Source organism: Oncorhynchus keta, chromosome 11 (genome assembly GCF_023373465.1).
Source record: "Oncorhynchus keta strain PuntledgeMale-10-30-2019 chromosome 11, Oket_V2, whole genome shotgun sequence".
NCBI lineage: Eukaryota > Metazoa > Chordata > Actinopteri > Salmoniformes > Salmonidae > Oncorhynchus > Oncorhynchus keta.
In genome coordinates, this window is record NC_068431.1 from 8,129,236 (window position 1) to 8,155,889 (window position 26,654).

At 46.2% G+C, this 26,654-nt stretch overlaps 1 protein-coding gene across 2 annotated transcripts in view; it reads right to left on the reverse strand.

The window, feature by feature from the left end:
- Positions 1 to 26,654, reverse strand: part of LOC127933054 (calcium/calmodulin-dependent protein kinase kinase 1-like) — a 257,072-nt gene that overhangs the window by 99,687 nt on the left and 130,731 nt on the right. For both annotated transcript variants that reach the window (XM_052529356.1, XM_052529355.1), the window contains exons 10-12: positions 16,472 to 16,671; positions 6,815 to 6,868; positions 554 to 627 (exon numbers count right to left, since the gene is read on the reverse strand). In XM_052529356.1, coding sequence (XP_052385316.1) covers positions 554 to 627; positions 6,815 to 6,868; positions 16,472 to 16,671 — 328 coding nt within the window. The remainder of the gene's footprint in view (positions 1 to 553; positions 628 to 6,814; positions 6,869 to 16,471; positions 16,672 to 26,654) is intronic.

A 26,654-nucleotide genomic window follows, 5' to 3' on the forward strand; every position in this document is an offset into this window, starting at 1 on the left:
GTGAAGAAACCAGGTGGCTGTAGCGACTCTGATAACGTATCCCGAGTGAGCCATGTTTCCATGAAACAGAGAATGTTATAATCTCTGATGTCTCTCTGGAAGGTAACCATTGCTCAGATTTCGTCTACCTTGTGGTCAAGAGACTGGACATTGGCGAGTAGTATACTCGGGAGCGGTGGGCGATGTGCCCGTCCACGGAGCCTGACCAGAAGACCACTCCGTCTGCCCCTTCTGCAGCGCCGTTGTTTTGGGTCGCCTGCTGGGATCCGATCTATTGTCCGGGGTGGTGAACCAAACAAAGTATCCGCTTTCGGGAAAGTCATATTCCTGGTCGTAAAGTTGGTAAGTTGACGTTGCTCTTATATCCAATAGTTCCTCCCGGCTGTGTGTAATAAGACGTACGTTTCCTGGGGTAACAATGTAAGAAATAGTAAGTTGGCATCATCGGTTTCAGTTCTGCGGTGGTGGTGGCTGGAACATCAAGTCTGTCTCACTTAATAAAAAAGAGGAGGAAGGAAGGAAGGTTGATGGGGGATGGGAGAGAGAGACTTACGACTCTGGGAACTCCACACATTTAGTCCTGATCTTATTGTGTAGAACCAGGATGTATTCATCAATGAACGGACACTGCGTGAAGAGGAGAGAAAAAAGGAGAAGAGAGGAGAGGAGAGAGGGTTAAAAAGATAGCTACGAGTTATAATTACATCTAAGACAATTCTAAGAACATCTTGGAGCAAAACAAGTCGGCTGCTTAGGTAACAGCATGAATATGACGTGCACCAGACTCGGTCCATGTTACAGTCTCTGTCTCTATAACAATACAACTCGGTCCATGTTACAGTCTCTGTCTCTACAACAATACAACACGGTCCATGTTACAGTCTCTGTCTCTACAACAATACAACTCGGTCCATGTTACAGTCTCTGTCTCTACAACAATACAACACGGTCCATGTTACAGTCTCTGTCTCTACAACAATACAACACGGTCCATGTTACAGTCTCTGTCTCTACAACAATACAACACGGTCCATGTTACAGTCTCTGTCTCTACAACAATACAACACGGTCCATGTTACAGTCTCTGTCTCTACAACAATACAACACGGTCCATGTTACAGTCTCTGTCTCTATAACAATACAACACGGTCCATGTTACAGTCTCTGTCTCTACAACAATACAACACGGTCCATGTTACAGTCTCTGTCTCTATAACAATACAACACGGTCCATGTTACAGTCTCTGTCTCTACAACAATACAACACGGTCCATGTTACAGTCTCTGTCTCTACAACACGGTCTATGTTACAGTCTCTGTCTCTACAACAATACAACACGGTTCATGTTACAGTCTCTGTCTCTATAACAATACAACACGGTCCATGTTACAGTCTCTGTCTCTACAACAATACAACACGGTCCATGTTACAGTCTCTGTCTCTACAACAATACAACACGGTCCATGTTACAGTCTCTGTCTCTATAACAATACAACACGGTCCATGTTACAGTCTCTGTCTCTACAACAATACAACACGGTCCATGTTACAGTCTCTGTCTCTATAACAATACAACACGGTCCATGTTACAGTCTCTGTCTCTACAACAATACAACACGGTCCATGTTACAGTCTCTGTCTCTACAACAATACAACACGGTCCATGTTACAGTCTCTGTCTCTACAACAATACAACACGGTTCATGTTACAGTCTCTGTCTCTACAACAATACAACACGGTCCATGTTACAGTCTCTGTCTCTACAACAATACAACACGGTCCATGTTACAGTCTCTGTCTCTACAACAATACAACACGGTCCATGTTACAGTCTCTGTCTCTACAACAATACAACACGGTCCATGTTACAGTCTCTGTCTCTACAACAATACAACACGGTCCATGTTACAGTCTCTGTCTCTACAACAATACAACACGGTCCATGTTACAGTCTCTGTCTCTACAACAATACAACACGGTCCATGTTACAGTCTCTGTCTCTACAACAATACAACACGGTCCATGTTACAGTCTCTGTCTCTATAACAATACAACACGGTCCATGTTACAGTCTCTGTCTCTACAACAATACAACACGGTCCATGTTACAGTCTCTGTCTCTACAACAATACAACACGGTCCATGTTACAGTCTCTGTCTCTACAACAATACAACACGGTCCATGTTACAGTCTCTGTCTCTACAACAATACAACACGGTCCATGTTACAGTCTCTGTCTCTATAACAATACAACACGGTCCATGTTACAGTCTCTGTCTCTACAACAATACAACACGGTCCATGTTACAGTCTCTGTCTCTATAACAATACAACACGGTCCATGTTACAGTCTCTGTCTCTACAACAATACAACACGGTCCATGTTACAGTCTCTGTCTCTATAACAATACAACACGGTCCATGTTACAGTCTCTGTCTCTACAACAATACAACACGGTCCATGTTACAGTCTCTGTCTCTACAACAATACAACACGGTCCATGTTACAGTCTCTGTCTCTACAACAATACAACACGGTCCATGTTACAGTCTCTTCCTTTACAATACAACACGGTCCATGTTACAGTCTCTTCCTTTACAATACAACACGGTCCATGTTACAGTCTCTTCCTTTACAATACAACACGGTTCATGTTACAGTCTCTGTCTCTACAACAATACAACACGGTCCATGTTACAGTCTCTTCCTTTACAATACAACACGGTCCATGTTACAGTCTCTTCCTTTACAATACAACACGGTCCATGTTACAGTCTCTTCCTTTACAATACAACTCGGTCCATGTTACAGTCTCTGTCTCTATAACAATACAACACGGTCCATGTTACAGTCTCTGTCTCTACAACAATACAACACGGTCCATGTTACAGTCTCTGTCTCTACAACAATACAACACGGTCCATGTTACAGTCTCTGTCTCTACAACAATACAACACGGTCCATGTTACAGTCTCTGTCTCTACAACAATACAACACGGTCCATGTTACAGTCTCTGTCTCTATAACAATACAACACGGTCCATGTTACAGTCTCTGTCTCTACAACAATACAACACGGTCCATGTTACAGTCTCTGTCTCTACAACAATACAACACGGTTCATGTTACAGTCTCTGTCTCTACAACAATACAACACGGTCCATGTTACAGTCTCTGTCTCTACAACAATACAACACGGTCCATGTTACAGTCTCTGTCTCTACAACAATACAACACGGTCCATGTTACAGTCTCTGTCTCTATAACAATACAACACGGTCCATGTTACAGTCTCTGTCTCTACAACAATACAACACGGTCCATGTTACAGTCTCTGTCTCTACAACAATACAACACGGTCCATGTTACAGTCTCTGTATCTACAACAATACAACACGGTCCATGTTACAGTTTCTGTCTCTACAACAATACAACACGGTCCATGTAACAGTCTCTGTCTCTATAACAATACAACACGGTCCATGTTACAGTCTCTGTCTCTACAACAATACAACACGGTCCATGTTACAGTCTCTGTATCTACAACAATACAACACGGTCCATGTTACAGTCTCTGTCTCTACAACAATACAACACGGTCCATGTTACAGTCTCTGTCTCTACAACAATACAAAACGGTCCATGTTACAGTCTCTTCCTTTACAATAGAACACGGTTCATGTTACAGTCTCTGTCTCTATAACAATACAACACGGTCCATGTTACAGTCTCTGTCTCTACAACAATACAACACGGTCCATGTTACAGTCTCTGTCTCTACAACAATACAACACGGTCCATGTTACAGTCTCTGTCTCTACAACAATACAACACGGTCCATGTTACAGTCTCTGTCTCTACAACAATACAACACGGTTCATGTTACAGTCTCTGTCTCTACAACAATACAACACGGTCCATGTTACAGTCTCTGTCTCTACAACAATACAACACGGTCCATGTTACAGTCTCTGTCTCTACAACAATACAACACGGTCCATGTTACAGTCTCTGTCTCTACAACAATACAACACGGTCCATGTTACAGTCTCTGTCTCTACAACAATACAACACGGTCCATGTTACAGTCTCTGTCTCTACAACAATACAACACGGTCCATGTTACAGTCTCTGTCTCTATAACAATACAACACGGTCCATGTTACAGTCTCTGTCTCTACAACAATACAACACGGTCCATGTTACAGTCTCTGTCTCTACAACACGGTCTATGTTACAGTCTCTGTCTCTACAACAATACAACACGGTCCATGTTACAGTTTCTGTCTCTACAACAATACAACACGGTCCATGTAACAGTCTCTGTCTCTATAACAATACAACACGGTCCATGTTACAGTCTCTGTCTCTACAACAATAGAACACAGTCCATGTTACAGTCTCTGTCTCTACAACAATACAAAACGGTCCATGTTACAGTCTCTTCCTTTACAATAGAACACGGTTCATGTTACAGTCTCTGTCTCTATAACAATACAACACGGTCCATGTTACAGTCTCTGTCTCTACAACAATACAACACGGTCCATGTTACAGTCTCTGTCTCTACAACAATACAACACGGTCCATGTTACAGTCTCTGTCTCTACAACAATACAACACGGTCCATGTTACAGTCTCTGTCTCTACAACAATACAACACGGTCCATGTTACAGTCTCTGTCTCTACAACAATACAACACGGTCCATGTTACAGTCTCTGTCTCTATAACAATACAACACGGTCCATGTAACAGTCTCTGTCTCTACAACAATACAACACGGTCCATGTTACAGTCTCTGTCTCTACAACAATACAACACGGTCCATGTTACAGTCTCTGTCTCTACAACAATACAACACGGTCCATGTTACAGTTTCTGTCTCTACAACACGGTCCATGTTACAGTCTCTGTCTCTATAACAATACAACACGGTCCATGTTACAGTCTCTTCCTTTACAACAATACAACACGGTCCATGTTACAGTCTCTGCCTTAACAATACAAAACGGTCCATGTTACAGTCTCTGTCTCTAAAACAAGACAACACGGTCCATGTTACAGTCTCTGTCTCTACAACAATACAACAAGGTCCATGTCACAGTCTCTGTCTCTATAACAATACAACACGGTCCATGTTACAGTCTCTGTCTCTACAACAATACAACACGGTCCATGTTACAGTCTCTGTCTCTATAACAATACAACACGGTCCATGTTACAGTCTCTGTCTCTACAACAATACAACACGGTCCATGTTACAGTCTCTGTCTCTACAACAATACAACACGGTCCATGTTATAGTCTCTGTCTCTACAACAATAGAACACGGTCCATGTTACAGTCTCTGTCTCTACAACAATACAACACGGTCCATGTTACAGTCTCTGTCTCTACAACAATACAACACGGTCCATGTTACAGTCTCTGTCTCTACAACAATACAACACGGTCCATGTCACAGTCTCTGTCTCTATAACAATACAACACGGTCCATGTTACAGTCTCTGTCTCTACAACAATACAACACGGTCCATGTTACAGTCTCTGTCTCTATAACAATACAACACGGTCCATGTTACAGTTTCTGTCTCTACAACAATACAACACGGTTCATGTTACAGTCTCTGTCTCTACAACAATACAACACGGTCCATGTTACAGTCTCTGTCTCTATACCAATACAACACGGTCCATGTTACAGTCTCTGTCTCTATAACAATACAACACGGTCCATGTTACAGTCTCTGTCTCTACAACAATACAACACGGTCCATGTTACAGTCTCTGTCTCTACAACAATACAACACGGTCCATGTTACAGTCTCTGTCTCTACAACAATACAACACGGTCCATGTTACAGTCTCTGTCTCTATAACAATACAACACGGTCCATGTTACAGTCTCTGTCTCTATAACAATACAACACGGTCCATGTTACAGTCTCTGTCTCTACAACAATACAACACGGTCCATGTTACAGTCTCTGTCTCTATAACAATACAACACGGTCCATGTTACAGTCTCTGTCTCTATAACAATACAACACGGTCCATGTTACAGTCTCTTCCTTTACAACAATACAACACGGTCCATGTTACAGTCTCTGCCTTAACAATACAAAACGGTCCATGTTACAGTCTCTGTCTCTATAACAATACAACACGGTCCATGTTACAGTCTCTGTCTCTATAACAATACAACACGGTCCATGTTACAGTCTCTGTCTCTACAACAATACAACACGGTCCATGTTACAGTCTCTGTCTCTACAACAATACAACACGGTCCATGTCACAGTCTCTGTCTCTACAACAATACAACACGGTCCATGTTACAGTCTCTGTCTCTACAACAATACAACACGGTCCATGTTACAGTCTCTGTCTCTACAACAATACAACACGGTCCATGTTACAGTCTCTGTCTCTACAACAATACAACACGGTCCATGTTACAGTCTCTGTCTCTATAACAATACAACACGGTCCATGTTACAGTCTCTGTCTCTACAACAATACAACACGGTCCATGTTACAGTCTCTGTCTCTACAACAATAGAACACGGTCCATGTGCTGGTCTTTTGAACAGACAAATTTACCCTGTTCCCCACTATCGTGCTGACCCAAACCAAACGGTGTCGGTTCAGATAGTTTCTATTCATATTGTCCGGCATTTCATCACCATTTCATCACCAATAGAGGTACAGGAGAGAAACACTTCTTCCAGAGGATGTAACTAAACAAGCAAGTTGTGGGCAGGCTGGGAGGAAGTAACAAGAGGAGTAAAATGGACTGTTGGCTTACCTTCCCAAACACAAAGCAGTAGAGAGTTACTCCCATGGCCCATACGTCCAACGCCTGAAAAACACCAGTACAAGGGTTGGAGGAGATATATCACTATAAACAGTAGAAGGGTTGGAGGAGATGTATCACTATAAACAGTAGAAGGGTTGGAGGAGATGTATCACTATAAACAGTAGAAGGGTTGGAGGAGATGTATCACTATAAACAGTAGAAGGGTTGGAGGAGATGTATCACTATAAACAGTAGAAGTAGAAGGGTTGGAGGAGATATATCACTATAAACAGTAGAAGGGTTGGAGGAGATGTATCACTATAAACAGTAGAAGGGTTGGAGGAGATGTATCACTATAAATAGTAGAAGGGTTGGAGGAGATGTATCACTATAAACAGTAGAAGGGTTGGAGGAGATGTATCACTATAAACAGTAGAAGTAGAAGGGTTGGAGGAGATATATCACTATAAACAGTAGAAGGGTTGGAGGAGATGTATCACTATAAACAGTAGAAGGGTTGGAGGAGATGTATCACTATAAACAGTAGAAGGGTTGGAGGAGATGTATCACTATAAATAGTAGAAGGGTTGGAGGAGATGTATCACTATAAACAGTAGAAGGGTTGGAGGAGATGTATCACTATAAACAGTAGAAGGGTTGGAGGAGATGTATCACTATAAATAGTAGAAGGGTTGGAGGAGATGTATCACTATAAACAGTAGAAGGGTTGGAGGAGATGTATCACTATAAACAGTAGAAGGGTTGGAGGAGATGTATCACTATAAACAGTAGAAGGGTTGGAGGAGATGTATCACTATAAACAGTAGAAGGGTTGGAGGAGATGTATCACTATAAACAGTAGAAGGGTTGGAGGAGATGTATCACTATAAACAGTAGAAGGGTTGGAGGAGATGTATCACTATAAACAGTAGAAGGGTTGGAGGAGATGTATCACTATAAATAGTAGAAGGGTTGGAGGAGATGTATCACTATAAATAGTAGAAGGGTTGGAGGAGATGTATCACTATAAACAGTAGAAGGGTTGGAGGAGATGTATCACTATAAACAGTAGAAGGGTTGGAGGAGATGTATCACTATAAACAGTAGAAGGGTTGGAGGAGATGTATCACTATAAACAGTAGAAGGGTTGGAGGAGATGTATCACTATAAACAGTAGAAGGGTTGGAGGAGATGTATCACTATAAACAGTAGCAGACGGACAGACAGTATAGACAGGTGGATACAGACAGATAGACAAGCACCCAACATTCATAGTCCATCATCAACCCAACCTGCAAAGTAGTCTTTCTCTCTCTCCTAATGTCCTACTGCTAATGCTCATGGGAAATGGTTCTGTGTCCATCATCAACCCAACCTGCAGAGTAGTCTTTCTCTCTCTCCTAATGTCCTACTGCTAATGCTCATGGGAAATGGTTCTGTGTCCATCATCAACCCAACCTGAAGAGTAGTCTTTCTCTCTCTCCTAATGTCCTACTGCTAATGCTCATGGGAAATGGTTCTGTGTCCATCATCAACCCAACCTGAAGAGTAGTCTTTCTCTCTCTCCTAATGTCCTACTGCTAATGCTCATGGGAAATGGTTTTGTGTCCATCATCAACCCAACCTGCAGAGTAGTCTTTCTCTCTCTCCTAATGTCATACTGCTAATGCTCATGGGAAATGGTTCTGTGTCCATCATCAACCCAACCTGCAGAGTTGTCTTTCTCTCTCTCCTAATGTCATACTGCTAATGCTCATGGGAAATGGTTTTGTGTCCATCATCAACCCAACCTACAGAGTAGTCTTTATCTCTCTCCTAATGTCATACTGCTAATGCTCATGGGAAATGGTTTTGTGTCCATCATCAACCCAACCTGCAGAGTAGTCTTTCTCTCTCTCCTAATGTCATACTGCTAATGCTCATGGGAAATGGTTCTGTGTCCATCATCAACCCAACCTGCAGAGTAGTCTTTCTCTCTCTCCTAATGTCCTACTGCTAATGCTCATGGGAAATGGTTTTGTGTCCATCATCAACCCAACCTGCAGAGTAGTCTTTCTCTCTCTCCTAATGTCATACTGCTAATGCTCATGGGAAATGGTTCTGTGTCCATCATCAACCCAACCTGCAGAGTTGTCTTTCTCTCTCTCCTAATGTCCTACTGCTAATGCTCATGGGAAATGGTTTTGTGTCCATCATCAACCCAACCTACAGAGTAGTCTTTCTCTCTCTCCTAATGTCATACTGCTAATGCTCATGGGAAATGGTTTTGTGTCCATCATCAACCCAACCTGCAGAGTAGTCTTTCTCTCTCTCCTAATGTCATACTGCTAATGCTCATGGGAAATGGTTTTGTGTCCATCATCAACCCAACCTGCAGAGTAGTCTTTCTCTCTCTCCTAATGTCATACTGCTAATGCTCATGGGAAATGGTTCTGTGTCCATCATCAACCCAACCTGCAGAGTAGTCTTTCTCTCTCTCCTAATGTCCTACTGCTAATGCTCATGGGAAATGGTTTTGTGTCCATCATCAACCCAACCTGCAGAGTAGTCTTTCTCTCTCTCCTAATGTCATACTGCTAATGCTCATGGGAAATGGTTCTGTGTCCATCATCAACCCAACCTGCAGAGTAGTCTTTCTCTCTCTCCTAATGTCCTACTGCTAATGCTCATGGGAAATGGTTTTGTGTCCATCATCAACCCAACCTGCAGAGTAGTCTTTCTCTCTCTCCTAATGTCATACTGCTAATGCTCATGGGAAATGGTTCTGTGTCCATCATCAACCCAACCTGCAGAGTAGTCTTTCTCTCTCTCCTAATGTCCTACTGCTAATGCTCATGGGAAATGGTTTTGTGTCCATCATCAACCCAACCTGCAGAGTAGTCTTTCTCTCTCTCCTAATGTCATACTGCTAATGCTCATGGGAAATGGTTTTGTGTCCATCATCAACCCAACCTGCAGAGTAGTCTTTCTCTCTCTCCTAATGTCATACTGCGAATGCTCATGGGAAATGGTTCTGTGTCCATCATCAACCCAACCTGCAGAGTAGTCTTTCTCTCTCTCCTAATGTCCTACTGCTAATGCTCATGGGAAATGGTTTTGTGTCCATCATCAACCCAACCTGCAGAGTAGTCTTTCTCTCTCTCCTAATGTCATACTGCTAATGCTCATGGGAAATGGTTCTGTGTCCATCATCAACCCAACCTGCAGAGTAGTCTTTCTCTCTATCCTAATGTCATACTGCTAATGCTCATGGGAAATGGTTATGTGTCCATCATCAACCCAACCTACAGAGTAGTCTTTCTCTCTCTCCTAATGTCATACTGCTAATGCTCATGGGAAATGGTTCTGTGTCCATCATCAACCCAACCTGCAGAGTAGTCTTTCTCTCTCTCCTAATGTCATACTGCTAATGCTCATGGGAAATGGTTCTGTGTCCATCATCAACCCAACCTACAGAGTAGTCTTTCTCTCTCTCCTAATGTCATACTGCTAATGCTCATGGGAAATGGTTCTGTGTCCATCATCAACCCAACCTGCAGAGTAGTCTTTCTCTCTCTCCTAATGTCCTACTGCTAATGCTCATGGGAAATGGTTCTGTGTCCATCATCAACCCAACCTGCAAAGTAGTCTTTCTCTCTCTCCTAATGTCCTACTGCTAAGGCTCATGGGAAATGGTTCTGTGTCCATCATCAACCCAACCTGCAGAGTAGTCTTTCTCTCTCTCCTAATGTCCTACTGCTAATGCCAATCTGCTTTTAAACATCTTCCAGTGACACGGTAGCGTCTGAAAATCCAATCATTTAGACTGTAGAAGTGTTGTGCTGCTGTATATAGAATATGTAAATGTCAATGAGCAGCGTACAGCGTTCGCTCTTCAACGAGGCTCGGGGAGTTACTAATCACTCAAGGACTACTGGGCTAATCAGAACAGGAGAGACACTTGTACAGCACATGTTCCTTGCAGTCAGACAGCCAAACGGAAGGCGAGCAGCAGCCTACAGCAGCAGTATTCCAGTCAGCTGTATAGTGATAGGGCAAAACAAGTCAACCTGTCCCCGGAGGTGGAGGAGTTTGGGAACCTCTGGTCTACAGTAGTCAGTCTCATACAGTTCTGCCTGTTCCTGACCAAACCCATCAAATAAAACTGCCATTGGGGGATTTACCCAGAAAACAGTCCTGAAAATGAATGAGTTATTTTAAAAAGTGTGTGGGCAGATTAAATAGAAGCAGTTTAGTCAACGCAGCACACTGAAGGATAGAGAGATAGAGAGATAGAGAGAGCTGCTGCAGCTGCTGTGTTGTTCTGCCCAGTGGTGGGCTCCTCTCCTCTCCTCTCCTCTCCTCTCCTCTCTCCTCTCCTCTCCCTCCCCTCCTCCCCTCCTCCCCTCCTTCCTGCCTGACTCCTTCCTCTCCTCCCCTCCTCATTCAGGATGACGGCTAAATCAACATGCAGGAAGGGAAACGGAGAGAGAAAGAGAGACAAAGAGAGAGAGGGAGGGGAGAGAGAGGGAGGAGGGGAGAGGGAGAGGAAAGGAGAGAGGGAGGAGAGAGAGGAGAGAGAGGGAGAGGAGAGAAGGGAGAGGGAGAGGGAGAGAGAGAGGGAGAGAGGAGAGGAGAGGAGGGAGAGGGAGAGGAGAGGGAGAGGAGAGAGAGGTAGAGGAGAGAGAGGGAGAGGAAAGGAGAGAGAGGGAGAGGAGAGGAGAGAGAGGGAGAGGAGAGAGAAAGGGAGAGGAAAGAGAAAGGGAGAGGAGAGAGAGGGAGAGGGGAGAGGGAGAGGAGAGAGAGGAAGAGGAGAGGAGAGAGAGAGGGAGAGGAGAGAGAGGGAGAGGCGAGAGGAAAGAGGGAGAGGAGAGAGAGGGAGAGAGGGAGATGAGAGAGAGGGAAAGGAGAGAGAGGGAGAGGCGAGAGGAAAGAGGGAGAGGAGAGAGAGGGAGAGGCGAGAGGAAAGAGGGAGAGGCGAGAGGAAAGAGGGAGAGGAGAGAGAGAGGGAGATGGGAGAGGAGAGAGAGGGAGAGAAGAGAGAGGCGAGAGGAAAGAGGGAGAGGAGAGAGAGGGACAGGGGAGAGAAGGAGAGGCGAGAGGAAAGAGGGAGAGGAAAGAGGGAGAGGAGAGAGAGGGAGAGGGGAGAGAGGGAGAGGAGAGAGAGAGGAGAGAGAGAGGAGAGAGAGAACCCGTTACTATCCACAGCTCTACAGAGACTTGGGCTGGCTACAGACCAACGGTCAGAACCCGTTACTATCCACAGCTCTACAGAGACTTGGGCTGGATACAGACCAACGGTCAGAACCCGTTACTATCCACAGCTCTACAGAGACTTGGGCTGGATACAGACCAACAGTCAGAACCCGTTACTATCCACAGCTCTACAGAGACCTGGGCTGGCTACAGACCAACGGTCAGAACCCGTTACTATCCACAGCTCTACAGAGACCTGGGCTGGGCTGGTTACTATCCACAGCTCAGACCAGACCAGTCAGAACCCGTTACTATCCACAGCTCTACAGAGACCTGGGCTGGCTACAGACCAACGGTCAGAACCCATTACTATCCACAGCTCTACAGAGACTTGGGCTGGCTACAGACCAACGGTCAGAATCCGTTACTATCCACAGCTCTACAGAGACTTGGGCTGGCTACAGACCAACGGTCAGAACCCGTTACTATCCACAGCTCTACAGAGACCTGGACAGGCTACAGACCAACAGTCAGAACCCGTTACTATCCACAGCTCTGCAGAGACTTGCCGTTACTATCCACAGCTCTACAGAGACTTGGGCTGGCTACAGACCAACGGTCAGAACCCGTTACTATCCACAGCTCTACAGAGACTTGGGCTGGCTACAGACCAACAGTCAGAACCCGTTACTATCCACAGCTCTACAGAGACCTGGGCTGGCTACAGACCAACAGTCAGAACCCATTACTATCCACAGCTCTACAGAGACCTGGGCTGGATACAGACCAACAGTCAGAACCCGTTACTATCCACAGCTCTACAGAAACCTGGGCTGGCTACAGACCAACAGTCAGAACCCGTTACTATCCACAGCTCTGCAGAGACCTGGGCTGGCTACAGACCAACAGTCAGAACCCGTTACTATCCACAGCTCTACAGAGACTTGGGCTGGCTACAGACCAACAGTCAGAACCCGTTACTATCCACAGCTCTACAGAGACCTGGGCTGGCTACAGACCAACAGTCAGAACCCATTACTATGTAGTTTATTAGGTACACTACCCCATTTATTAAAATAGTTTGCTCCTACAGCATTCGGTTACTGTTCGATTGAACTTAGAATGGGCAAAAACTAGAGACCTAAGCAACATTGAGCGTGTTATGATGGTCGGTGCCAGGCGCGCCGGATCTAGTATCTCAGTAAACGGACGGCCTCCTGGGCTTTTCACACATGACAGTGTCTAGGGTTTACCGAGAACGGAGCGACAAACACACATCCAGTCAGCAGAAGTCCTGTAGGGGAAAACAGCTCGTTGATGAGGTGGTAGGAGAACGAGCAAGCTAACAGGCGGGTCACAAACACACATCCAGTCAGCAGAAGTCCTGTAGGGGAAAACAGCTCGTTGATGAGAGAGGTGGAAGGAGAACGGGAAGAATCATGCAAGCTAACAGGCGGGTCACAAACACACATCCAGTCAGCAGAAGTCCTGTAGGGGAAAACAGCTCGTTGATGAGAGAGGTGGAAGGAGAAGCAAGCTAACAGGCGGGTCACAAACACACATCCAGGGAAGAATCATGCAAGCTAACAGGCGGGTCACAAACACACATCCAGTCAGCAGGGGAAAAAGTCCTGAGAGAGGTGGAAGGAGGGGAAAACAGCAGTCAGAAGTCCTTGATGAGAGAGGTGGAAGGAGAACGGGAAGAATCATGCAAGCTAACAGGCGGGTCACAAACACACATCCAGTCAGCAGAAGTCCTGTAGGGGAAAACAGCTCGTTGATGAGAGAGGTGGAAGGAGAACGAGCAAGCTAACAGGCGGGTCACAAACACACATCCAGTCAGCAGAAGTCCTGTAGGGGAAAACAGCTCGTTGATGAGAGAGGTGGAAGGAGAACGAGCAAGCTAACAGGCGGGTCACAAACACACATCCAGTCAGCAGAAGTCCTGTAGGGGAAAACAGCTCGTTGATGAGAGAGGTGGAAGGAGAACGAGCAAGCTAACAGGCGGGTCACAAACACACATCCAGTCAGCAGAAGTCCTGTAGGGGAAAACAGCTCGTTGATGAGAGAGGTGGAAGGAGAACGGGAAGAATCATGCAAGCTAACAGGCGGGTCACAAACACACATCCAGTCAGCAGAAGTCCTGTAGGGGAAAACAGCTCGTTGATGAGAGAGGTGGAAGGAGAACGAGCAAGCTAACAGGCGGGTCACAAACACACATCCAGTCAGCAGAAGTCCTGTAGGGGAAAACAGCTCGTTGATAAGAGAGGTGGAAGGAGAACGAGCAAGCTAACAGGCGGGTCACAAACACACATCCAGTCAGCAGAAGTCCTGTAGGGGAAAACAGCTCGTTGATGAGAGAGGTGGAAGGAGAACATCCAGTCAGGAAGAATCATGCAAGCTAACAGGCGGGTCACAAACACACATCCAGTCAGCGGAAGTCCGTTGATGAGGTGGTAGGGGAAAACAGCTCGTTGATGAGAGAGGTGGAAGGAGAACGAGCAAGCTAACAGGCGGGTCACAAACACACATCCAGTCAGCAGAAGTCCTGTAGGGGAAAACAGCTCGTTGATGAGAGAGGTGGAAGGAGAACAGTCCTGTAGACATGCAACTAACAGGCGGGCACAGCTCCAACAGGTGGTAGGAGAACGAGCAAGCTAAATCTGTAGGGGAAAACAGCTCGTTGATGATAGGAGAACGAGCAAGCTAACAGGCGGGTCACAAACACACATCCAGTCAGCAGAAGTCCTGTAGGGGAAAACAGCTCGTTGATGAGAGAGGTGGAAGGAGAACGGGAAGAATCATGCAAGCTAACAGGCGGGTCACAAACACACATCCAGTCAGCAGAAGTCCTGTAGGGGAAAACAGCTCGTTGATGAGAGAGGTGGAAGGAGAACGGGAAGAATCATGCAAGCTAACAGGCGGGTCACAAACACACATCCAGTCAGCAGAAGTCCTGTAGGGGAAAACAGCTCGTTGATGAGAGAGGTGGAAGGAGAACGAGCAAGCTAACAGGCGGGTCACAAACACACATCCAGTCAGCAGAAGTCCAAGCTAACAGGCGGGAAAACAGCTCGTTGATGAGGTGGTAGGAGAACGAGCAAGCTAACAGGCGGGTCACAAACACACATCCAGTCAGCAGAAGTCCTGTAGGGGAAAACAGCTCGTTGATGAGGTGGTAGGCAAGAGAACACACATCCAGCAAGCTAACAGGCGGGTCACAAACACACATCCAGTCAGCAGAAGTCCTGTAGGGGAAAACAGCTCGTTGATGAAGTCCTGAGAGGTGGAAGGAGAACGAGCAAGCTAACAGGCGGGTCACAAACACACATCCAGTCAGCGGAAGTCCTGTAGGGGAAAACAGCTCGTTGATGAGAGAGGTGGAAGGAGAACGAGCAAGCTAACAGGCGGGTCACAAACACACATCCAGTCAGCAGAAGTCCTGTAGGGGAAAACAGCTCGTTGATGAGAGAGGTGGAAGGAGAACGAGCAAGCTAACAGGCGGGTCACAAACACACATCCAGTCAGCGGAAGTCCTGTAGGGGAAAACAGCTCGTTGATGAGGTGGAAGGAGAACGAGCAAGCTAACAGGCGGGTCACAAACACACATCCAGTCAGCGGAAGTCCTTGTGGGGGAAAACAGCTCGTTGATGAGGTGGTAGGAGAACGAGCAAGCTAACAGGCGGGTCACAAACACACATCCAGTCAGCGGAAGTCCTGTACATCCAGGGAAAACAGCTCGTTGATGAGAGAGGTGGAAGGAGAACGAGCAAGCTAACAGGCGGGTCACAAACACACATCCAGTCAGCGGAAGTCCTGTAGGGGAAAACAGCTCGTTGATGAGAGAGGTGGAAGGAGAACGAGCAAGCTAACAGGCGGGTCACAAACACACAAATAACACCGCAGTAAAAAAAAAAAAAAGCTGTGTGCAGAACGGCATCTCGGGAATCTGAAGGTCCTTGTCAGGGATGGACTACTGCAGCAAGCTACCACACCAGGTTCCCCTCCTATCAGCTAAAAACAAGAAGAAGAGGCTCCAGTGGGCAACGCCATCACCAACACTGGACAACAACTGAGGAGCGGAAAATCCATCCAACAAATCCCGGGGTCCTGTTCTGTCATGCTGAGTCAGGATTGGGCGTAAACAGCATGAGTCCATGGCCCCCCGTCCTGCCTTGTGTCAACGGTACAGGCTGGAGGTGGCTGTGATGTCTTGGTGTGGGGAATGTTTTCCTGGCACACGTTAGGTCCCATGATACCAAATTAACAACGTTTCTGGAGGCACCTGACCCGGTACTAGATGGGTGTACCTATTAAATTGTCCGCCGAGTGTATGTAACATGTATAGACTAATATAATAGATCATGTGCATGTCGGTGATGATGACATGCTGGTGCTGAAGTTGACAAGGGAAATACACAAATCACACACACACACACACACACGCACTGCCCCTCCCCCCTCACACATACACACATTCTGTAACCCCACCTTTCCACTGAAGCTCTGGCGGATGTCTGACAGGGTCTCTGGAGCCATGAAGGCAGGAGTCCCAGCCGTGGAGGAGAGCAAGGCATCGTTGCCCTCAAACTGGTTACTGACCCCAAAGTCGGCAATCTTCACATGACTGTCGTCACCCAGCAGCAGGTTAGAAGGCTTGATGTCCCGGTGGACTATCTTCTGGTAGTGCACTGAGGAGAACAGAGAGAGAGAAAGAGAGAAAGAGAGAAAGAGAGAGAGAGAGAGAGACTTTTTGGTCTTTCTTTATTGAAACATTCTTAATTCATTTAAAAATCCCCCCCACTCCTAAAATAAAATTAAAAAATAAATAAAATTATATCCTATACTGCATACATGTACCATACTCCTACAACCGTATATCCAAAACATCTTCCCCAGCAATACAGACAGCCCCCCCAACACACCATATCTCCTCAAACATCTCCACACATTTGATCATTTTATAGAGCTCAAACTCAACCCTAAGGCGCGCAGAGACCATCCCATGAAACAGTAGTAAAGGGTCTGTTATCCCCCACCTTTGACCCTGTTCCTCCTTGTTAGCCAAATAGCTAACTTTGCCTGAGCAAACAGAAAATTCAACAAAACACATTTTTCTTTCTCCTTACTCGAATACCTGTATCCCATTATAAACATCCCAACAGCAAAAACCACCCACAACCTGTCACACAGACATTCCAACAGAGACATTAATGGCATTAACCTGGTGCACACAGAAAACACATGAATTACAGTTTCTTTCATTTGACAGAAAGGACACCCCTGCCCAATTCCCGGATCAACCCGTGCCAACCAGCTGTTAGTGGCCAGGGCTCCATGAAGAACCCTCCACTGGAGGTCCCCTGACCTCTTTGGTACTGGGGGTTTGTAGAGCGCCCTCCATCTAAAACCCACCATACTCTCAGCCCCACATACCCCCTGCCACTGATGTGCCTTCACTCCTGTTAGGCTTCTAATGCTCCTCACCTTAACGCAGAGGTTGTAGAGGGCTTTACCTCCCACCCCTCAAACTCCCCAGGCTCGGAGTGTTAAAATCTAACAAGTCCTCCAGACCCCCTTGCCAGTCTCCAGTCTCTGCCGTCACCTGCAGTGGCGGGAACATTGGTGGCCCCTCTCCCTTTGGCCTCTCAAACACCCCCCTTACCGGCTCAGACAGTGCCTCCTGGACCTCCTCCAGGAATCTCTCCAGCAGCATAAGAGACGTTATTCCTGTTTGTTGCGCCAAGACCTCCGGGGTTTTCCACCCCTCCTCTCCCAGCAGTCTCAGGTCACCCAGCCTTTGTAAACCCCCTGCCATCAGTTGCCTCTGCAGGGTGGCCGACTGAACCGATCTCAAAGGGATGGCTGGGTTGTGGAAGATGGGCTCCTCCCACACCCACTGCCCAGGCTCCACACCCCCTTCTCGTGTGGGCCTTAGCAGCTGCCAGGCCCTCAGCACCGCAGAGTAAAACTCTGAGAGACCTGCTGTACTCAGCCTCTCCAGCTTCATGAGGAACAGCTGCCGGTCCAACCCTAATCCGCCAGCTCTCCTCAGCAGCGCATGCTGGTTCCCTCCAGCCAACATCAGTGTGGTACAGCAGTCTCTGCACCGCCTTTAGTCGGAAAGCAGCCATTCTGCTCTCCAGTTCCACCAGGCCCTGTCCTCCTTCGTGGACGGTCATGTACAAAACTGCTGCCTTCAGCCAGTGATGTCCCGACCAAAAAAGTCCACTAGCTTGTGTTGCAGGTCTGCAAGCAGACCGGCGGGGGGGTTGAGGACAGCCAGTTTATGCCACAAGGAAGATGCCACCAGGTTGTTGATTATCAGCACCCTCCCTCTATATGACACTTGGGACAGGTGCCACCTCCACCTGGCCAGTCTTGACACCACTGCCTGTGTCAGCCCCTCCCAGTTCTTGCTGACCCACCTCTCCGAGCCCAGGTACACCCCCAACACTTTAAGCCCTTCACAACCCCACTGCAAACCCCTGGAAGCAGAGGAGGAGCCCTATCCCCCATGCCCCACATAACAGAGCTTTGCTCTTTCCCCAGTTTACCTTAGCTGATGAAGCTCCCTCGTACACCTTCAGACTGGTCTCTAGTTCCTGCATATCTTGCCCATCCCTGACCATCACAGAAACATCATCTGCATATGCTGAGACTGCAATTCCTGTCACCACATCCATGCCTGTCCAGCACACTCCCCGCAGTCTCCTGCGTAGCAGTCCTAAAAAAGGCTCAATGGCTAGTGTGTACAGCTGCCCAGATAAAGGGCATCCTTGTCTAATGCCCCGTCTCACCCAGACTGGCCTACTGAGCCCCCTCCCACCTTAACCATACATGACGCCCCAGCATACAACAGCTTCACACAGGTCACAAAACTCTTCCCAAACCCAAACACAGACATCACATTAAACTGATACTCATGATCCACTCTATCAAAAGCCTTCTCTTGATCTAAAGAGACCAGTCCAAAGTTCACATTAGAAGCTCTCGACAAGTCCAACATGTCCCTAATCAAGAACAAGTTGTCCGTGATTGAGCGTCCCGGTACACAATATGTCTGGTCCTTGTGTATTATAGAGTCCAGATGGGACTTCAGTCTGTTAGAGAGGACCTTGGCAAAAATCTTGTAGTCCGCACAGAGTAATGCCACAGGCCTCCAGTTCTTAAGTTCACACAAGTCCCCTTTTTGGGCAGGAGAGTCAGAGCCGCCCGACGGCAGCTCATCGGCAACTCTCCTACCCCGACGCATTCTCGCAACACACAAAAGAAATCCTGTCCAATTGTTCCCCAGAATTTTTGTAAAATTCCACTGGAAGTCCATCAACCCCGGGTGCACGACCGGGGGACATCTGGTTTACTGCCTCTGCCAGTTCATGTGACAACAGAGGAATGTCCATTTCATCCCTCTGTGCCCGAGAGAGCTTAGGGAGTCCTGCGAACAAGACCTGAGCACACATAGGATCACACATTTCTGCCCTATACAATTCAGTATAAAACTCCACAGTCCGCTCCCGCATCTCCCCCACCACAGAGGTCACCCGCCCATCAGACAGCCGTAGACAATGCATACCCTTGGCTTCACTGCTCTGTCTTTCCAAACCAAAGAAGAAGGAGCTGGGAGCATCCATCTCCTTGAGCATGGAGAACCTAGCTCTTACAAGTGCTCCCTTTGCTTTAACCTGGAAAAAACTGCCCCGTAATTCGGCTAAGTTAGCCTGGAGGCCTACATTGCCTTGCCCCACCATCTCTACCTCCATCTCACTAATACACCTCTCTAGTTCCCCCAATACTCTCCTAGCCTCTGAGGATGAGAGAGCTGTGTACTGTTGACAGAAAAGCCGAATTTGCACTTTCCCCACATCCCACCACTGACTCAGAGACTCATACTCCTCTCTTCGCTGCCCCCATCTTTCCCAAAAAGTCTGGAAACCTGAGCAAAAAGTGGCATCTTGTAAGAGCTTTACATTATACTTCCAATAAGATGCCTGCCGGGGCCCTGGTGAAATAGACAGCCGAGCCATGGTTATGTGGTGATCCGAAAACCCCACTGGGAGAATGGTAGCACCCAGCAGCCTATTGCTCTGATTCCTGGACATGTAAAAACGATCAAGTCGAGCTGCACTCACCCTAGCCCCAAAAACCTTCACCCACGTATACTGTCTTGTGTTTGGATGTTTAGTTCTCCAAACATCCACTAGGTCAAACTGAATAAAGATGTCCCTTAACACTCCCACTGACACTGAATGAGGCTCTTCCCCATTTCTGTCTTTTGTAAAATCCATTGTACAGTTCCAGTCACCTCCGATCACCAGCGTCTCCTCAGGCGCTACTTGTGAGAGTTCCTGTCTAAGACTCCCAAATAGAACCCCTCTTTCTCTCCCTGTGTTAGGCGCATACACATTTATAAAGACAAAACACATGTTGTTAATTTCTGCTTTAACAACAAGCAACCTATCCCTACACACCTCCTTTGAGGAGCAAATTTTTACAGCCAGACCCGGTGCAAAAAGGACTGCCACCCCTGCACTAAGATTTGTCCCATGGCTCAACACACTTGCCCCTTTCCACCAGAGCCCCCAATCAACTTCATTCACCACATCACTATGCGTCTCCTGCAGAAACAACACCTGTACTTGTTTATGTTTTACATATTCACTCAACACACTCCTCTTTCCCGCATCTCTGGTGCCATTTATATTGAGAGAGCCTACCCGAAGAGTCTCCATAAGAAGTGGGAAAAGCCAGCAGAGAAATAGACCAATAACAAAGCTCAAAAAGCCCCAGTGTCAGTAAGAAATTAAACATTTAAACAGTGTCTGAAGGTAAACCTTTACACACTGTTGTGACCCACTTCCTCAACCTAAACCGTTTCCTGGGTGAGAGGACACCATGCCCCTCATTTCTCATAGCATGTTGTACTGATCTTACAAACTTTCTAGGATCAGGAAAAAAGCCTCAAGATTAACTTTTTCCCCTTAGTCTCATTCAGGAACCTTGTCAGTTCTCTCAACGTGTACTTAGACCCCTCTGGTTGACTGGCTGTCAGCTCCGGGCCAATTGAAGAGGAGTCTGAAAAAAAAATACCTCCTCATCCTCTTCCTCAGACTCACTTTCCTCCTCTTCTCTATCTCCCACCCTGACCACCTGCCCTTTCTCTCTGGTTAGGGCCTCACCCACAGCAACAGGCAACATTTCCATGGTGCCTTTGTCCACACCCTTTTCTTTTTCCTCTTGACACCCTCCTCCTCCCCCTAATATCTTACACTTCCCCACTATACTCTCCTCATCCACTAGAATAACCTGACTAGACGCAGTATCATCTGCACCACCCTCCATAGCATGACTAGGGCCAGCCTCAGCTACAACACCCTCCATAGCATGACTAGGGCCAGCCTCAGCTACAACACCCTCCATAGCATGACTAGGGCCAGCCTCAGCTATACCACCCTCCATAGCATGTCTAGGCCCAGCCTCAGCTACCCCACCATCTCTAGCCTGACTAGACCCAGCCTCTGCTTCTCCACCATCTCTAGCCTGACTAGACCCAGCCTCTACTACCCTACCATCTCTAGCCTGACTAGACCCAGCCTCTGCTTCTCCACCATCTCTAGCCTGACTAGACCCAGCCTCATCTACACCACCATCTCTAGACTGACTAGGCCCAGCCTCTGCTGTCTGCATCTCCTTACCCCTGCATTTTGACCTCGATTTCCCCCTTGCGCTCGTACCCTCCCCTTGTCTATGGCCTTTATGTGGGCACGCAAAGCTCTTGTGCCCCAAATCCCCACATTCAAAACACCGTAGACTATCTGTGCTGGCAAAACCTGCATAGAGCCCCTCCCCATGCCTCACTTTAAAATGCACATTTAGCTGTTGCTCATTATTGTTCAGAAACATAAACACTTGCCTCCTGAATGAAACAACGTGCTTAACGGCATCTGCCTGAAAACCTGCTGACAGTACACGGAAACCGCTAGCAAACTTACCAAAACGACTCAGCTCTTTCCTAATTTGATCATCCGTAATAAACGGAGGCAAATTTGCCACTACAACTCTTGTTGAAGGGGTAGAGAGAGGTGAAATTGACACCAACACATCCCTTACAAATATTCCGCTAACAATTAGCCTACCGACCAAATTAGCCCTTTTCATGAACACAACCACAGCTTTGTTCATTCTAGAAGCAGAATGTATAAACTCAGCTCCTACCTGTTCACCGACCGCGAGCAGAACCTCCTCCACCTTAACTCCGTTCTCAGGAACACACCTGAACCCATGCTGTATAGACAGTGTCTCCTGCGCGCTAGGCTGAGAAGCCATTGCGCACACTAGATCTTGCAACCCCCAGGAACGTTACTCTGTCCTCTTCCACCCTAACTTTGAAAAAAAAAAACTAAAAACAAATATTGCATTAACCCTCCACCATAGAAAATAACATGTAAAGAAAATAATAGAATCAAGAAAGTTAGTTAGGATAGAGCTTTCCACACCAAACACTCAAACTCCAAAAACACCCAGCATGCACCGAGAGAGAGAGAGAGAGAGAGAGAGAGAGAGAGAGAGAGAGAGAGAGAGAGAGAGAGAGAGAGAGAGGGCGAAATAGCAGAACTTTATATGTTAAGTGATTTTCATGATGCCAGACTTTCTAATGACCATTATGATTTGGCCAAGAGACAGAGTTTTCCTGCGGTCAGAAACACCGCTCTAGTTATTCTTTAAAAAAATATCTTCTTCTACCAGGCAGAGAAGAAGGCGTCCTAATCACCCGGGGGCAGCAGGGTCGTGTTCATAAGAGCATAATGTAGCAAAAGAAGTCTCAAAACCAGCATTTACTGAAGTTCAATAACAATACATGCCATTTAGTTAGACGCTTTAATCATGAATGTAGACACTACCGTTTAAAAGTTTGGGGACACTTAGGAATATCCTTGTTTTTGAAAGAAAATCCTTTTTTTGGGGCCATTAAAATAACATCAAATTGATCAGAAATACACCGTAGACATGGTTAATATTGTAAATTACTATTGTAGCTGGAAATGGCAGATTTTTTATGGAATATCTACATAGGTGTACAGAGGCCCATTATCAGCAACCATCACTCCTGTGTTCCAATGGCACGTTGTGTTAGCTAATTAAAGTTTATAATTTTAAAAGGCTAATTGACCATTAGAAAACCTTTTTGGAATTATGTTAGCACAGCTGCAAACTGTTGTGCTGATTAAAGAAGCAATACAACTGGCCTTCTTTAGACTAGTTGAGTATCTGGAGCATCAGCATTTGTGGGTTCGATTACAGGCTCAAAATGGGCAGAATCAAAGAACATTCTTCTGAAACTCGTTAGACTATTCTTGTTCTGAGAAATGAAGGCTATTCCATGAGAGAAATTGGCTCTAACCAGAATAGAAAGAGTGGGAGGCCCCGGTGCACAACTGAGCAAGAGGACAAGTACATTAGAGTGTCTACTTTGAGAAACAAATGCCTCACAAGTCCTCAACCGGCAGCTTCATTAAATAGTACCTGCAAAACACCAGTCTCAATGTCAACAATTAAGAGGCCAGTTGAGGAATTGTGAGGCATCTGTTTCTCAAACTAGACACTCTAATGTACTTGTCCTCTTTCTCAGTTGTGCACCAGGGCCTCCCACTCTTTCTATTCTGGTTAGAGCCAGTTTGCTCTGTTCTGTGAAGGGTGTAGTACACAGCGTTGTACGAGATCTCCAGTTTCTTAGCAATTTCTCACATGGAATAGCCTTGATTTCTCAGAACAAGAATAGACTGACGAGTTTCAGAAGAAAGGTCTGATTACTGCTGCCTGGCAGTGACTGCTGTAACACCCACACACAGATGTGATGCACCGTGCCGCTGCCTGGCAGTGATGTGACACCGGTCGCTCCCCAGATTAATGATTGAACAGTGAAGACATGAATGGATTGACCTTGGGGTTGATTTCTATGGTACAGAAACATTGTGAGTACGTACAGGGTGACTGATACTAAGCTATACTGCAGCTCTTCACACACACGAAGAGACACACTAACTTTGACATTTAAGTAATTTAGCAGATGCTCTTATCCAGAACAACGTACAGGAGCAATTAGGGTTAAGTGCCTTGAATTAAGTGCCTTGAATTAAGTGCCTTGCTCAAGGTCACATACAGATTGTGAATAAGAGCGTCTGCTAAACGACTAGAATGTAAAACGATCAAATTCAGTTTATTTCAAGTGCATTCAAATTCACATCAATGTCATGACACATTTTAGAGAGAAAGTATGTGGTGTAAATCTGTGAGTCATGCATTACAGGGCCAATCTGTGAGTCATGCATTAAAGGGACAATCTGTGAGTCATGCATTAAAGGGCCAATCTGTGAGTCATGCATTAAAGGGACAATCTGTGAGTCATGCATTAAAGGGCCAATCTGTGAGTCATGCATTAAAGGGCCAATCTGTGAGTCATGCATTAAAGGGCCAATCTGTGAGTCATGCATTAAAGGGCCAATCTGTGAGTCATGCATTAAAGGGCCAATCTGTGAGTCATGCATTAAAGGGACAATCTGTGAGTCATGCATTGAAGGGCCAATCTGTGAGTCATGCATTAAAGGGCCAATCTGTGAGTCATGCATTAAAGGGCCAATCTGTGAGTCATGCATTGAAGGGACAATCTGTGAGTCATGCCTGTGAGTCATGCATTAAAGGGCCAATCTGTGAGTCATGCATTAAAGGGCCAATCTGTGAGTCATGCATTAAAGGGCCAATCTGTGAGTCATGCATTAAAGGGACAATCTGTGAGTCATGCAGGGCCAATCATGCATTGAAGTCATCATGCATTAAAGGGCCAATCTGTGAGTCATCATTAAAGGGCCAATCTGTGTAAGGGCAATCTGAATCTGTGAGTCATGCATTAAAGGGCCAATCTGTGAGTCATGCATTAAAGGGCCAATCTGTGAGTCATGCATTAAAGGGCCAATCTGTGAGTCATGCATTAAAGGGCCAATCTGTGAGTCATGCATTAAAGGGCCAATCTGTGAGTCATGCATTAAAGGGCCAATCTGTGAGTCATGCATTAAAGGGCCAATCTGTGAGTCATGCATTAAAGGGCCAATCTGTGAGTCATGCATTAAAGGGACAATCTGTGAGTCATGCATTAAAGAGCCAATCTGTGAGTCATGCATTAAAGGGACAATCTGTGAGTCATGCATTAAAGGGCCAATCTGTGATTTCTACATCCAGTTTTTGACTGTTAAATTAATTAGATACACATTGATTCTTGAAGAATGTAACTTATAAATGCCTCATGAGCTGAGTTCAACTGTCATACCTCATTAGAAACCCCCAAAATAAGCTTGTTTAACACAGATGTTTGTAAACAATGTATTGGTAAACAAACAGTCAATCCTGGCATCTGTAGTTCTGTCTATTAATTTGAGAGTGGGTACATTTCTCCAGGCCCATCCCTCAGTTTTTTTACCAAAATATACAGCAGGTAGACCGCTTTGAAGTGCAGAACCTTGAAGTGTACATTAGAGTACATTAGAGATAGAGCAAACATATACACTACCGCCTCCTATTTTATTTTATTTATTTTACAAGGCAAGTCAGTTAAGAACAAATTCTTATCTTCAATGACGGCCTAGGAACGAACAGTGGGTTACTAGTCCAACGCTCTAACCACTAGACTACCCTGCCGCCCCTATGTGACCCAACATCCTGCGATGCAGCTGTAACGACAACAATTACAGAGAAGATCCAAACAAGAACATTGCTCTAAGCTGGTGAGTCGCCTCATTAAGGAAACTAACATTTATTTAACTAGGCAAGTCAGTTAAGAACAAATTCGGATTTACAACTGATTCCCTAGGCACAGTGGGTTAACTGGTCTAGGAACAGTGGGTTAACTGGTCTAGGAACAGTGGGTTAACTGGTCTAGGAACAGTGGGTTAACTGGTCTAGGAACAGTGGGTTAACTGGTCTAGGAACAGTGGGTTAACTGGTCTAGGAACAGTGGGTTAACTGGTCTAGGAACAGTGGGTTAACTGGTCTAGGAACAGTGGGTTAACTGACCTAGGAACAGTGGGTTAACTGGTCTAGGAACAGTGGGTTAACTGGTCTAGGAACAGTGGGTTAACTGGTATAGGAACAGTGGGTTAACTGACCTAGGAACAGTGGGTTAACTGACCTAGGAACAGTGGGTTAACTGGTCTAGGAACAGTGGGTTAACTGGTCTAGGAACAGTGGGTTAACTGGTCTAGGAACAGTGGGTTAACTGGTCTAGGAACAGTGGGGTAACTGACCTAGGAACAGTGGGTTAACTGACCTAGGAACAGTGGGTTAACTGGTCTAGGAACAGTGGGTTAACTGGTCTAGGAACAGTGGGTTAACTGGTCTAGGAACAGTGGGTTAACTGGTCTAGGAACAGTGGGGTAACTGACCTAGGAACAGTGGGTTAACTGACCTAGGAACAGTGGGTTAACTGGTCTAGGAACAGTGGGTTAACTGGTCTAGGAACAGTGGGGTAACTGGCCTAGGAACAGTGGGTTAACTGCCTTGTTCAGGGGCAGAACAACAGATGTTTACCTTGTCAGCTCAGGGATTCGATCCAGAGGCCTTTCGGTTACTGGCCCAAAGCTCTAACAACTAGGCTACCTGCCGTAAACTATGTGAAGCATATTGC